Consider the following 12,769-nt stretch of genomic DNA (forward strand, 5'->3'; position numbering starts at 1 on the left):
CCTGCAAGGTACGGACGGCTTCCAAGATGCTGATTGCACCGTTCACATCGATGACGATGTTGCAATATATCTCGTCCTGGTGGTCGTTCTCTCCTTCCTTGATGCAATTTAGATATCCAGCAACAGGGGCTGCACCATGATACCATCCCGTCCATTCATACGACATTCGCCAAATACAAGACGAGTCGAGGCAGGTTGGAGGTTGTCATTGAAGAGGTGCAGGCTTAAGTTTAGCCAGGCATTTGGCTTAATTTGGACTATATGCAGGACACAACCGTCCAGCACTTCCAAAATGAGAAATCGCGGTCCCGATACAACCAACTTGACATCATAAGCTCAAAACTCCGCCCTGCTTCTATACCTGGATGAAGGGGGAACGGAAACCAACTAACCCCATTCTGCTATCATTCTGCCTTTATTGATATGTAGGTTATGCAACTCCCCAGCCTCATTCGTGGAGTCCCCCCACCTTACTTGCGTCAAACTACATTCTCTGTTACTCCGTACATTCCTGCGTGATCACCTGCATCTGCCGACCTGTTTACTTCTCTACCCGAGAGGTATCTCGGTAGTGAAAGAGAGCGACGAAGTTAATTAGGAAGAGTGATACCGTGGTGAGGTTGGAATTGTTGTCCGTAATTTCGCACCAGGAACCGTAATGCTTATGACTATGATTACCTAAGCCTCCTTGGTCGTTGTCCGTGGCAACCGTAGGTGGGTGGGGCTTGTGTACCTACTATGGAGTCGTGACATTCAACAAAGTCGCAGTGCTTTTGACTTTGCCGTTGGAATACATACCTTCAGTCGAAGTACTTCAGCATTCTTCCCCAGGATTAGAGCAGTATAATTCAGCCCATGTATTATGGTTTTTGGTATCAAAATTGCAAACCACGGGAGATAACAGACAGGGCGGCCAGCACCGGCACCACCATACGATCATGGCGAGGGCATGCAGTGAACTTGGCGATTCCAGCGACGACGAGTTTCCCGATCTAAACTCCTTGGTTGGCCGAAACAAGGCGAAGACGGGCCTGGCTGGTGCAGCCGTACGACTCGAGAAGGAAGCTAGAGCAGCGCCAGCACCAAAATCACCAGGGAAGACGCCGTTGAGGCGCCGCAAGCTCGTCAAGCTGGAGGACAGCGCACTCTTGCGACCATGGGCCAAAGATGAAAGGATTTCCAGTGACAACGGCGGGTCCCGTTTGCCTGGGGATACCGAGAGGATAAATCGCCCGGGGGTTCAGTTGAGGGCAAGGAAGCAGAAGCCGGCTGCAGAGGCCCAGCCAGACGAACTTACAGAGGCGGATATCCCCCCTGTTGAAGAAATCTCAGTAGGGGTCTCGGTCGACGACTCGTCGGAATTTTATGACACCGCGCGTTTCGATTCCAATGACGATGACGACGACGACGACGACACGTTCGACAACATATTCCCCAAGTCCCTGGCCAACCAAAATACGCACACCCGGAGAGCGAAGGCCTCCCCAGCGAAAGCGAGACTACCTCAACCAACTAGCCGGGTAACTTCTGCTACGGAATGCAGGGCCTCGAGGCATGGCCTTGAGAGCTTCGAGTCCGAGGAACTTAATGTCGACACCCGAAGGACGGCAAGAAAGCGCAGCGAAAAGACCGGGAAAGGACAGGGCCATGCCATGGAAAATAAATGCCAAGATGGTGGCATTCCCAGGGAAATGGCCAACCTCCCCATGTAGGTTCTGAGAAGGGGGACGGGGGGCATCGTGGGCGCGTATTATACCGAGTGGTTTCACTAATGTTAGCAAGCAGAGATAATGACGACCTGCTACTTCCACCCGTCGGAGATAAAAAAGGGGCGACAACGGACAGGCCGACCACGCCGCCATCAACACCCCCAAAGCCCCGCGCGACAGGTCTGGTGTCGCCCGTCAAGAAGCTAGCCCGAATTCCGATGACACCCCACCGCCCAAGCATGGACATGTTCTGGAGTCGGGAGTTTGTGGATGACTGGAACGACGAGCACTCGCCCAGGAAGCAGCTGTTCCCCGACGCCGCCAAGAGCCCATCCAAGGCGAGCCCATCGAAGAAGAAGACCAAAAACCCAGCCAAGCCGGCCGTCTCGGCGCGGGAGGCGAAGAAGGCGTTCGAGAAGACGAAGCACGAACTGGCGGCCAAGTTCCTACACGAGCTCGACGCAACCATCACACAGGGCCAGCTGGGCGAGCTCGCGGCCTCGACGGGTGGGATCCAGGTGACGTGGACGAACAAGCTCAACACGACGGCCGGGAGGGCGAACTGGAAGCGGGAGACGGTGCGGACGCGGACGTCGTCGGCGGACGGCGGGGCCGAGGTGGTGACGGTCAGCCACCGGCACCGTGCGTCGATCGAGCTGGCGGAGAAGGTGATTGACGACGAGCACCGGCTGCTCAACGTGGTGGCGCACGAGTTCTGCCACCTCGCCAACTTCATGGTCAACGGCGTGACGGGGAACCCGCACGGCAAGGAGTTCAAGGCATGGGCGGCAAAGTGCTCGCGCGCATTCGCCGGCCGCGGCATCGAGGTGACGACCAAGCACTCGTACGACATCGACTTCAAGTACGTCTGGGCGTGTGTTATCTGCGCCGCCGAGTTCAAGAGGCACTCCAAGAGCATCAACCCGGAGCGCCACCGGTGCGGCAGCTGCAAGGGCGAGCTGAGGCAGACGAAGCCCGTGCCCAGGGGCCAGGGGCGGGAGAGCGAGTATCAGAAGTTCATGAAGGAGCACATGAAGCTGCTCAGGGAGGAGAATCCCAAGAGCCCCCAGAAGGACATCATGAAACTCGTCGCCGACAAGTGGTCGCGCCAGGAGAAGAAGGGAGACTCCAAGAAGGCGGGTAAGGGGGTCGATATCGTCGATGATGTTGCAGACGGGCTCGATGCATTAAGTCTGGGAGAGGGGAAGTGATCATCGTTGTAGAGAGATGTCCGCATTGATACCCAATGAGTCTTGATATGTACCTACCTATGTAATCGACCGTGTTCTCGGCTGGCGAGATGGGTTGATGACCCCCAAATGAACCATTTCCCCAAACGCCGTGCCATTTCAGCTATCTACGTACTTGTCATATCTCATTAGGGGGGAAGAAATAACCACCAGGATTGAACAACCCTACAGCGCAACCTCGACTAGCTGACTACCTAGCTCAAACCTCGTTGAACAGACCCCAGTCCCTAACCTTGAACGACTCCCAGATCCTGGCTGCGAACTCGACGGCGTCGCCGATGAGCTCGCCCTGCTTCCCGAGCGCTAGGTCGACCTCGTCCTCGTCGTACTCGCCCTTGATGTGGGGCACGTTGATGGTGACCAGGATGTCGGTCGACTCCTTCTCGAGCCGCAGCAGCGTCAGGATGATGGCGGTGAAGTCAGGCGCCGACGACCGCTCCCTCGGGTCGATCTGGGGGGTCTGCGTCGCGATCAGGGTGTAGGCCGGAATGTCCTCGCTGTTGGCGGAGATTTTTGCGACGGTTAGCGAACCTGGGCCCCTGGGAGAAAGTTGGGCAAGGAGGTTTTGACGGGGACGGTGCTTACGATAGGTGACTAAACTCTGTCTCGGTCGTGTTCCACACCTTGACGGTGTCGACGTCGCTGCCGACCAGCTCCTCGAGGTGCGTCGTCAGCGCCCGCCCATCAACCTCAACCCCGCCGCCCGGCGGCCCAACGCGCTCGGTGATTTCGATGATGATACTGGTGAAGCCATTCTTGTCGATGTAGACCTCCTGGTTATCTGGAACTTGGCGAAGCTTGCTAAAGGTGATGGCAACGTTAGCGACTTGTTGGAGGGCAAGAGGCGGCCAGCGACAAGGCATCCTACCTGACATCTGCGAACTTCTTGGGCAGGTCGCAGACCAGTGCCCCGCCGAAGAGCGGGGTACTTTCGAAAGTTGTGCCCATGATGCTGAGTAGGTATCTAGTTGAATGGCGTTGTATATGGATATGTGTTTGCCTAGGAGGGAATAAGGAACCTGCAAAATCTGGCTTGAACAGGTGACAGTACGGAGCCAAGGAGCTTCCTCAAGATGACTCCCAGGTTGTGTTTAGGTACAGTACCTACTTCTCTGAGTGATTGGCCGATGATGTCGCCGAACCTGATTATTAAGACAAGCAAGTCAACAAACTTGGCATATGAAATCGCAGCGAATATTCTGTATTAGGAAAAGTTTAAGGTAATAACTGCTGATCCATTTAAATCGCTACTATCGAGGGGGGAAGGGGTTGAAGAGTACCTAAATGTCAAAATGGATTTGAATCTGGATCTTCAGAACACCGCAAGCGTAGAGTGATGCGCCGCGAGTGACGCCGCTGTGGGCGTTCCATTTGGAGCCCCACATTTGTAGTAAATACCTACCCCTCTTCAACTCAATCACCATGGAGCTTCAGAGGGGTTTCTCTGTTTACAATTGAACCATATATCGCAAATAAGGACGTCTGTCTACCATGTCAAACAGAATGGCCTGCATCTTCTGTAAGATCATCAAGGGTTCGTACGTCCACAGCATGCGCTACCTCCCTACCCAAGGCTCCTGCTCCCCCTATTGCGCACCCGGATGGGCAACACTAACACCAAAGCTCCGGCACCACGCGCCACACCATCAGGAGACATTCCCTGCTTCAAGCTCTTTGAGAGCGACAAGACTCTCGCCTTCCTCGACATCAACCCTCTGAGCCGTGGCCATGCGGTACGTTGAAGGCCAGATCCTTTCTCTCCCCGCCGGGGTAGAATGGCGGCGAGATACCCCCCAGCTGACGCATTGCGCGACACGCAACTAGTTGATCATTCCCAAGTTCCACGGCGAGAAGCTAGTCGACATCCCGGACGATCAACTGAGCGAGATTCTGGTACGTCTGCTGTCCGATAGCGCCGCGCGTCATAACGGGGAAGGGGCAACGCCCTGTCTTTCTAACTCGCATTCCCTTCATCCAGCCCCTGGCGAAGAAGCTGGTGCGGGCCACCGGCGCCACGGAATACAACATCCTTCAGAACAACGGGACTACGGCCCACCAGGTCGTTCCACATGTAAGCAAGCAGTTCTCCCGTCTTCCCGCAACTCAAATCGATTCTTCGTCGGTCGCAGACTAACGATGAACCCTCCTCTGAACAGGTTCATTTCCACATGGTACTGGAACCCACCGAACTCACACAGCCTGGTTATGTTGCTAGCAGTCTTACTTACACACCTCTCAGATCCCGAAGCCGAACACCGAGGAAGGGTTGGGAATTGGCTGGCCTCAACAGGAGACCGACATGGACAAGCTAAAGGCGCTCTTTGAGGAGATCAAGGCGAAGATGTGATCCCATTGGCAGATAGTTCGGAAGGACGAGCAGAGGAATCAGCGCTCCTATTTCTCTCCTCGGGAACGCCTATAACTGTACTCAGTGGGAAAGGGACCGCCGATTGAGCGCCTTTGTCGGGGTTCTATGCGATATAAAAACTAATGATACAGGTGATTGCAGGCGAGTTCTGAGTTCTAGTCTACGTCATCCGCCGACGTGTCCACCGCCGAAGATTCCTCTGCCGAAGTGACCACTGCGGACGCCATTTTCCCATTCAACTGTACGATTTCGACCTCCTCCGGCTTGGGATAGTAGTCGAGCTTGCCGCCTAGCTGCAGGACTCCAGTTCTGTCATATAATGACCGTGCCCGCAGGTACGGGTCAAGGATCCAGTAGTCCTCTCGTAGTTTGGCCGCGATAGCTTCGCGTCGCGCCTTGATCTTATGGCTCTGTTCATCCTCGGAGGTCTGGATCCATTCTATGGTGGCCGCCTCGTAGTCCGCGTACAGCTGCTCTCTGGTGGCCAAAAGACGGTCTCTGGTCTCGGTGTCCTTCATCTTGTCGTTCTCGCCCGGCACGGGCTCGAGGTACTTGTATTGCCAGTCCTCATCTCCGTCCAATTCTTTCAATATGTGATTGGGAGCGATGAACTCCTCCATGTCCTTCCGGTTGTTCGTGAAGTGCACCTTCCCCGCGACAACAGGATCTAGCCAACCCTTAATGATCTTCCAGATACCTGTACTGTGTTAGCAGGTCGAATCTAGCCAAGCCTATAAAAGGGTACAGACCTTGGAAAATCCAGGGTGCTTTGTGCACGAGAACGGCACCTAGCGACTCTGGGTAGTTCGCCTCGAAGCACTTGACCATAAACTTCACCGGGGTGTAGTCCTGTTTGATATCAGGTGAGTCAACAAGACAAATGAGGTGGATTTCGGACAGCAACTCACCATATTTGCCATTGAGAACCCAGTCATGTCGAATACAATGGTCTAGCAATTTAAATTAGCAAATACCAAGCAGAAGCTAAGGGAATACTCACGGCCGTATCAACCGGGGGGTGCAGGAGCATCCGTGCTGTCTCAATGATGTAGACGGTGTACCTCTCCAAGCTCTCCTCGGCCTGCTCGCCCTGCTTGTGCAGCCGGACTCGGACAACGCAGACCGGCCTCCCGTTTTTGTCGACACCGTGTAGGAAGCTCTTTCCCATCCTGATCTGGGCGAGGAAGTCCTGCGAGAGCTTGGCTGCGGCGGCATCATTGCCCTTCTCGGCCTCGGCTGCGGCAGCCTCCCCGTTCTTCATGATGTCGTCGTCAACATGCATCTCCTGGGCTCGCCAGTTCATGGTTGAGATCAGCATGACGAGGGCCTTCTCGACGTCCCATTTCCGAGCCCTGAGGAATCGAAGAACAAGAGCATCGGGATGGTCATGCTTGACCATGCTCCAAATCGTAGCTCTGATGGACTCGGGAGATTGACTGGCAATTGTCTCGTAGAAGTGTTTGATCTGGCCGTATTTGTCGTCCTCGCTATCCTTAATCGGGGTGATGGCTCCATTAGAGAGGCCTGAGGCGACCGAATCGCCCTCGGCATCCTTTTTGCCCTTCCGGGAGAAAACGGAGCGCCCCTTCTTCTTAGGTTTTTCCCCCTTGACCGATTCGGCCTTGTCAGCCGCAACGTTGGCGTCGCCAGGTACGTCAGCCGCGGTTCCGTCCGGCCGGACGGCACACACTTGGAAGATTAGGTTCCATAGCTGACGGAGCTTCTCCTCCTGGTCGGGGGTCAGATTCCCCGGCCGGCCGGGAAGGACTTCAGCAGGCATGGCGACAGCGAATTCGGGGGGGTCCTCGACAGCGTCTAGAGGTTCGGGCTGGGACGGTCGTAGCAGGCAGACAACGAGACCGAGACAGATGAAGCCCGCAACAAGCGAGAGGGATAGACCCGAGCGGAGATGATGTCGGTGCCCGGTCCTTGCTGAGGCCTCCAAAGGTGAGCAATGGGAAATGTTCCGAGAGTTGGCCCTCGGGGTGGTTCTCGAGCAGGTGCCAGCAGTTGAGAAAGATAGTAGGAAACCCGAAAAGGGAACTCCTGAAGGGGTATGGGATAGGGTGAGGCTCGAACGGTTTCTGTCTATACAGGAACGGCCGGGTCTATCTCTAAAGGGGCCGTAGGTTGCGCAATGAAGTCTCCTGCACAGTGGCAGCGATGTTGACGGGTGAGGGCGTGAAGCTCGGGTTATCAGGTAAGGCTGGAAGCGCATGGGAAGCCCAAAGAGAGCGATATAAAACAGGGCGCCAATAAAGTGATCCTACACCATAGGAAGTTGCGGATCTACCCGGAATCGGTCAGATCCAAGTGACAAGGCCCGGGAGAGTTGTATTAAAACAACAGGCGCAGAATTAACCCTTTTCTATGCCGGGACAGCTTCGATTCACACAGTCGGGGTCGCTAACCTCAGGTTTGAGGTTGTCAACCAGCTGAATGCGCTTCGGTGTCAGGGAGCACACAAAGACTCGGAGCAGGAGAGGTGGAAGGAGAGACTGTATAGGAAGTGTATGTATATGATATATAATAATAGACACAGAACAATGCAAAGTCGTCCCAGCGTGGTCTGTATGGAACAAGGAGAGTGGGAGAGCAAAATATATATCAATATGTCAAGATAGGGATTGTGCCAAGAGGCGAGTCAGCTCCTGAAAGTCTCACTTTTCAAAGAATGGTCGCAATTATCGTTATTGGCGACCTCGGGCTCCGTTAGCTCGCCAGGTAGGTTCGTTCTTTCTCTGTCCAGTAGATTGCTACCTACTTAGCTTATACTGTACTATAGTAGGTAAGTTAGGTGGCAGTGCCTGTAATGCGTACGTATACAGTAATGACCGGGACCCGTTGACGTACGACACTGTCCTAGGGTTGCGGGATTACGTAGGAGGGCACGTGCCCATGCGAAACGCGCCGCAAGGTTGTGGTTGTGGTGGGGCGGGAAGTGATTTAGTCATTTGTTTGCGATCTCCAAAACAAAACCGTCGCATTCGTCGCATTCATCGGACACGAAATATTTCCAGCCTCTAGCGGTCTACCCCCCATCTCCTTCGACAGACGGAAGCACCAGAACCTGTACAATGTCTTCCGGCGAGGGTTATGACTCCAGCACAAAGCGATCGAGCTCCCGAACTCGAACATCGCGTCCCACTACCCCGCTACGTCCGTCGTCGCGATCATCGTTTCGAGATTCGGCACGCGACAGCGTCTCTGGCGATGCGCCGTTCCCTCTGAACACTTTCGAGCCGGCCTTTGCCGAGCTTTCCGACGCCATGGCCGACCTCGAGGCGAACATGATGCACTTCCAGCTGATGCACGAGAGCCTCGCTCGGTTCAGCGAGAGCTTCGCCAGCTTTCTGTATGGGCTAAACATGAACGCATTTTGCGTCGACTTCCCCGAGGTGCGCTTATCGGCCAGTCTTGCGCATTGATACACGTGCTGATGGGTTGGCAGGGACCGATCGCTGAATCGTTTCGGAGAGCAAGGCTTCAGGAAGACCAAAGTGGTGAGTGGGCGGGGAGAGAGATATATGCTTCGGGCGTCGTTATTAACGACTTACCAAAGAGCGTATAGTAGGCAATCCTCGACTCTCTGAAAGGGCTGGCGAGATAGACGGTGAAACAACCTTCATGTGCGTCCCCATGGATCCCGCGCCACTCAGGACGTTCTAACGAGGGCTTAGGACGACGGACACTTCGTTTGTCGAGAACCCACCTACTTCCTCCAAGACGACAACACCTAAGTTCGCCACTCCAAAACCTCGCGCATCCCGCGTTCCGGCACCCCCGGGTCGAGGCGCCGGGGCCGGAAGAGGTGCTCGGGGTGGCGCTGGCGCTCGGGGAGGTCGGACTAGTGGTCTGGCTAGACCTAGAGGTCGGGGGATTCGATGACCCTCAACCGCCATTAGTTTACGAAAAGAGGCATGTCCGTCGAATGCCGACCTGACTTCAGGTCTGCTATGCCCTGCATAACGGCATGGAGACATCGCTTTGCAGCGTCTGGCCCCGGCCCTGGTGAAGATAGATCTAATGGGCTATATGATATGACCCCTGCTTCTCATCACGGGGGATAGAGTTTACTGGGACCCAGAAACTCGGTAGCTTCTCCAAGATGCTAACCCAAGCCAAGGGAGAGGGGAGGAGAGCAGCTGTCAAAGCTGCTACCATGCGAGGAGCCTGCATTGGCAATATCAACACTTGCTATCTTATAGCGGTATAGGAACCGGCGAGGGGTTCATTAGGGGTCAAGAATCTAACACTCGAGTCAAATATTAATCTCGTAATAGAATACCTTTGTTTCTGGGACGGTGTCTCCGGCGTAGTGCGCTCATACACTGCGCCAGAAGTTCTCTACCGACATCCATGGGCTGGGCTAACGACCACGAAGTGCGCACCAGCCGCGTATCCTAGAGATGCGACGTGATGTGGCTAATCAGGCGACAATAGAAAGAAAAATCGGAACGACACAGCAGGGCTGTTGTTGAAGACCACCATAGTCAGGGGTTTTGCTAGCGACCCGCGCCGACGTTGCCCCTACTTTCGGCGACATCACCGGAGATGACCAGTGCCAGATGATGCGTGAATGTCATGCACGCTCGAGGGAGACAAACCCTAGTCGCCACGCAGAAAGTGGGCATACTAGTCGATCGCCGCGGCTGCAGCTAAATGAAAGCGAAACACCCATGTCCCGCGACATCTCAGCCGAACTCTAAGCTCCCTGGCGCATGGGGCAGGCCGGTCCCTGGGCACCCATGACTCTCCGCAACGTGTCGTCCCCCTCCTCCCAGTCCTTGACCAACGTCACCAGCTGGCGCCGGGCGAGCCTGGCGTCGCGGTTCCGGTAGACCGAGTCGATCTTGCGCACGTCGTCCCTGTCGCTGACCAGCCAGCGCCGCTCGCCGGCCAGGAACTCCGAGTACCCCATCTCCTCGCCGTACCTCTTCTTGATGTTCGCCTCCAGCCGGGCGCGCGCCAGCCCGTCCGCCTGCTCCTGCGCGTTGCGGGGCGGCGCCTCTGGGCGCGGGGGCGCGTCGCTGGGGGCCAGGATGACGGACGCGGGTTGTGTCGCCGTCGTCGTATCCGGAAGGATGGACGTCGCGATGTAGAAGAGCAGCGAGTCGCTACGCGCCACGGCAGCCGAGATGGTCCGCAGCCCCGCCGGCGTGACGGCGCAGTGGCCCAGGGCCAGGTACTCGAGCGAGCGGGACGACTCGATCAGGTCGACGATGTAAGGGACCGCGCCGTCCTCGATGTAGTTGTATGCCTGTCCCAGGTCCTGGGTCGTAAACGCCTGGCTCAGGTCGAGGACGCGGAGCGCGGGGTGCCCTTTCAAGCTCGCGCAGAGGGCGATTGCGCCCTTGGTTGTCAGGCCTGTGGAGGTGAGGATGAGGCGGGCCAGGGTCCCGGATGAGGCAAGGTGGGCGCTGAGGGCGGTTGCGCCGTCGTCCCCGATCGGGTTGCAGCTCAGGTATAGGGATGTCAGCTGGCAATGCGGCTCTGACAGGAAGGCGCCGATGGCTTTGGCTGCGTTGACGGAGACCCCTGTTCCGTTGAGATAGATGTTCTCGAGAGCCAGCTTGCCACCCGCTGCTGGGACGTGGTCGCGAAGGTGCCGGAATGCCGCAGCAACCCCAGCATCGCCCAGCTCGGTCTGGTCGAGATCGAGGGTCCGCAAGTTTCGGGCCGTGGTTATCAACCGGGAGACGTCGGTTGAGGCTTCGGATGAGAGAGGGTTGCGCTTCAGCCACACGTTGGTGACGGCTTCCGATTTGGCCAGACCGTCAACCAGTATCCTGAAGCTTGGCCCGTCGATGCAGTTCCCCGCGAGGTACCAGGTATCTATCCGGTCTGGGAATTCGTCGACGAATCTCGCGATCTCCCGGGCGCCAACGGGCCCGATGATATTGTTTCCCAGAAGGAAGTGCCTGACAAACTCGTTTGTCCGCAAGCTTCGCATCAGGCGGCCAATGTGATCAGGTCCCACGACCATTTTGCACAAGTCCATCCGCCGGTCCTCGTATAGTACACCCTTCTCGAACTCGATTCCCGGAGTGCCGTAGTAAGGCTCGCCCTTACCACTCTCGAGGGGCTGGCCCAGCGAGCCCTCCGATACAAGGTGAGTACCGCCAATCTCCAGGTGGCCGAAGAATGGCTTCAGGGATTCGGCGTCAGCAACAGCCACGGGCATCGGTAATGCTCTTGTTCCCTCGGTCGAGATCGGGAACTTGGCTGGATCCCACGGGCCTTGGGCTAGAACGGCAGGCCGAGCTTCGAATAGGGTTTCAGTCATGCTCTCATGGGCGTGCAAAGTTGCACAAGGGAATTATATGGATTTCCAAGTGAACAGGTCGAAGTGCGCCTTGGAAGCTGGCAGGTTGAAGGAAGGAGGACTTACTTAGAAGGTGGACGACCTGGGGTTTGGCAGCCGCATATGCAGGTTTAAAACTACACACATCGCTGCTTACCATGACTCATTTCTCTATTCTGAAAGCCGCTCGGCCTGTCTACTTTTCTTCACCCGGCTTCCTTCTGCTTCCTTCTCCTTAAACTGCTCTCCTCGGGAAGGTCTGGACGATCTGAAATGATAGTCTCGTCGCCATCTCCGCCCTTATCCTCGTCCCCACCAACAGCCCAAGTCTGTACAACTTCTTTAGTCTCTCGCAACTTTGCATCGTTTTTCTTCGCCTCGCCGAGATGCCATATGTAACCCGAATAGAGAACAACCTCTATAATTCCAACCAGAATGCCTCCGCCCATGGCAAGGAATAGCCTCGCCGGTGTGCTCCACCACCTAGCTAGAGCCCACAGGGCGCCCGCTACGCCGACGATGCTCGCCAGGAAGTTGATGATAAGAATCACTTGCCGCTGCACGTCATTGTATGTGATGTCGTCGTCACCCATGTCGGCCGCCCGGCTTGGCCGGTTGACTTCGGCAAATGCGCGGGCCATGGAAGCGTTCGGGAAGAGGTGGGAGAAGGTCTCGGCGGGCGGCACCGGATTGGTCATGCGTTCGTACGCCCGCTGCTCCTCCTCGCGGCGGAGGCGTGCCATGAGCGCCTTGAATTCGTCTGACTGTAAGGTGATTTAGCATCTCCTGGTAAAGGGTTCCCACGACAGCGGCACCTACGGGCTCTGGTTTTGGTGGCGGGGGAGGCACGTAGACTTTGGCACCGCGAAGGAGGGTTTCCAATCTGTAGTTCTGCTGGCTGTGGCATCTGAGGCTCGTCCAGAGATCGATAATCTGGCCATGGGAGATTGGGTTCCCAACGACTGGGTTCTCAAGGCTGGGCTCTCCATCTGGAAGTGTCTCCTTTGCGATATCGTCCAAGGTTGGGTTTCGCTTCTTTAGCCCCTCCACAATGGAGGGTGTCATCGTGAGTAATACCATTGTTAGGGAGTTAAATTTGAAGCATTGTCAGGTTAGAGTACCCTTAGAGGTTCTCGAC

The 12,769-nt window shown here is 56.0% G+C and overlaps 7 protein-coding genes across 7 annotated transcripts; 3 read left to right on the top strand and 4 right to left on the bottom strand.

The window, feature by feature from the left end:
* The first annotated feature begins 552 nt into the window (after positions 1–552).
* On the top strand, positions 553–3,079 carry QBC33DRAFT_64568 (SprT-like family-domain-containing protein). The gene is made up of 2 exons (XM_060432948.1): positions 553–1,708; positions 1,783–3,079. Exons 1-2 carry the CDS (start codon positions 939–941, stop codon positions 2,918–2,920), a joined length of 1,908 nt encoding a protein of 635 aa, XP_060283502.1. The 5' UTR covers positions 553–938; the 3' UTR covers positions 2,921–3,079.
* Positions 2,924–4,251, bottom strand: QBC33DRAFT_537911 (putative ran-interacting mog1 protein). The gene is made up of 3 exons (XM_060427832.1): positions 3,828–4,251; positions 3,545–3,760; positions 2,924–3,456 (listed from the first exon to the last, which is right to left on the bottom strand). The coding sequence occupies exons 1-3, from the start codon at positions 3,905–3,907 to the stop codon at positions 3,159–3,161; spliced, it is 594 nt and encodes a 197-aa protein (XP_060283503.1). The 5' UTR covers positions 3,908–4,251; the 3' UTR covers positions 2,924–3,158.
* On the top strand, positions 4,196–5,471 carry QBC33DRAFT_537914 (hit protein 1). Its single transcript, XM_060427833.1, has 6 exons — positions 4,196–4,493; positions 4,610–4,692; positions 4,784–4,852; positions 4,938–5,030; positions 5,116–5,130; positions 5,199–5,471. The coding sequence occupies exons 1-6, from the start codon at positions 4,451–4,453 to the stop codon at positions 5,304–5,306; spliced, it is 411 nt and encodes a 136-aa protein (XP_060283504.1). The 5' UTR covers positions 4,196–4,450; the 3' UTR covers positions 5,307–5,471.
* Positions 5,472–5,482: 11 nt separating this feature from the next.
* QBC33DRAFT_578141 (phosphatidylinositol transfer protein CSR1) lies at positions 5,483–7,107 on the bottom strand (the record flags this gene model as incomplete). Its single annotated transcript, XM_060431037.1, has 4 exons — positions 5,483–6,024; positions 6,077–6,176; positions 6,236–6,277; positions 6,328–7,107. 4 exons carry the CDS (start codon positions 7,105–7,107, stop codon positions 5,483–5,485), a joined length of 1,464 nt encoding a protein of 487 aa, XP_060283505.1.
* Positions 7,108–8,292: 1,185 nt separating this feature from the next.
* Positions 8,293–9,629, top strand: QBC33DRAFT_537922 (DASH complex subunit Dam1-domain-containing protein). The gene is made up of 4 exons (XM_060427834.1): positions 8,293–8,725; positions 8,779–8,830; positions 8,890–8,956; positions 9,008–9,629. Exons 1-4 carry the CDS (start codon positions 8,405–8,407, stop codon positions 9,213–9,215), a joined length of 648 nt encoding a protein of 215 aa, XP_060283506.1. The 5' UTR covers positions 8,293–8,404; the 3' UTR covers positions 9,216–9,629.
* A 42-nt stretch (positions 9,630–9,671) lies between these two features.
* Positions 9,672–11,725, bottom strand: QBC33DRAFT_64769 (uncharacterized protein). Its single transcript, XM_060432949.1, has one exon. The coding sequence runs from the start codon at positions 11,611–11,613 to the stop codon at positions 10,033–10,035; it is 1,581 nt and encodes a 526-aa protein (XP_060283507.1). The 5' UTR covers positions 11,614–11,725; the 3' UTR covers positions 9,672–10,032.
* A 112-nt stretch (positions 11,726–11,837) lies between these two features.
* Positions 11,838–12,696, bottom strand: QBC33DRAFT_586403 (endoplasmic reticulum-based factor for assembly of V-ATPase-domain-containing protein; the record flags this gene model as incomplete). The annotated part of the gene is made up of 2 exons (XM_060431472.1): positions 11,838–12,395; positions 12,451–12,696. The coding sequence occupies 2 exons, from the start codon at positions 12,694–12,696 to the stop codon at positions 11,838–11,840; spliced, it is 804 nt and encodes a 267-aa protein (XP_060283508.1).
* Between the last annotated feature and the right edge of the window lie 73 nt (positions 12,697–12,769).

Source organism: Phialemonium atrogriseum, assembly GCF_030411735.1.
Source record: "Phialemonium atrogriseum strain 8032-3 unplaced genomic scaffold QBC33scaffold_12, whole genome shotgun sequence".
NCBI classification, from domain to species: Eukaryota; Fungi; Ascomycota; class Sordariomycetes; order Cephalothecales; family Cephalothecaceae; genus Phialemonium; species Phialemonium atrogriseum.

What these genes read in the sequence shown, in the direction of transcription:
- QBC33DRAFT_537914 (XM_060427833.1), top strand. Translation starts at nt 4,451, where the DNA reads ATGTCAAACAGAATGGCCTGCATCTTCTGTAAGATCATCAAGG. An exon ending in CTTCTGTAAGATCATCAAGG is followed by an intron (nt 4,494 to 4,609) that starts GTTCGTACGTCC and finishes CCACACCATCAG; the next exon opens with GAGACATTCCCTGCTTCAAG. An exon ending in CTCTGAGCCGTGGCCATGCG is followed by an intron (nt 4,693 to 4,783) that starts GTACGTTGAAGG and finishes ACACGCAACTAG; the next exon opens with TTGATCATTCCCAAGTTCCA.
- QBC33DRAFT_537922 (XM_060427834.1), top strand. Translation starts at nt 8,405, where the DNA reads ATGTCTTCCGGCGAGGGTTATGACTCCAGCACAAAGCGATCGAGCTCC. An exon ending in GCTTCAGGAAGACCAAAGTG is followed by an intron (nt 8,831 to 8,889) that starts GTGAGTGGGCGG and finishes GACTTACCAAAG; the next exon opens with AGCGTATAGTAGGCAATCCT. An exon ending in GACGGTGAAACAACCTTCAT is followed by an intron (nt 8,957 to 9,007) that starts GTGCGTCCCCAT and finishes ACGAGGGCTTAG; the next exon opens with GACGACGGACACTTCGTTTG.
- QBC33DRAFT_64568 (XM_060432948.1), top strand. Translation starts at nt 939, where the DNA reads ATGGCGAGGGCATGCAGTGAACTTGGCGATTCCAGCGACGACGAGTTT. An exon ending in GAAATGGCCAACCTCCCCAT is followed by an intron (nt 1,709 to 1,782) that starts GTAGGTTCTGAG and finishes AATGTTAGCAAG; the next exon opens with CAGAGATAATGACGACCTGC.
- QBC33DRAFT_64769 (XM_060432949.1), bottom strand. Translation starts at nt 11,613, where the DNA reads ATGACTGAAACCCTATTCGAAGCTCGGCCTGCCGTTCTAGCCCAAGGC.
- QBC33DRAFT_537911 (XM_060427832.1), bottom strand. Translation starts at nt 3,907, where the DNA reads ATGGGCACAACTTTCGAAAGTACCCCGCTCTTCGGCGGGGCACTGGTC. An exon ending in AAGAAGTTCGCAGATGTCAG is followed by an intron (nt 3,761 to 3,827) that starts GTAGGATGCCTT and finishes CATCACCTTTAG; the next exon opens with CAAGCTTCGCCAAGTTCCAG. An exon ending in ACAGAGTTTAGTCACCTATC is followed by an intron (nt 3,457 to 3,544) that starts GTAAGCACCGTC and finishes CTCCGCCAACAG; the next exon opens with CGAGGACATTCCGGCCTACA.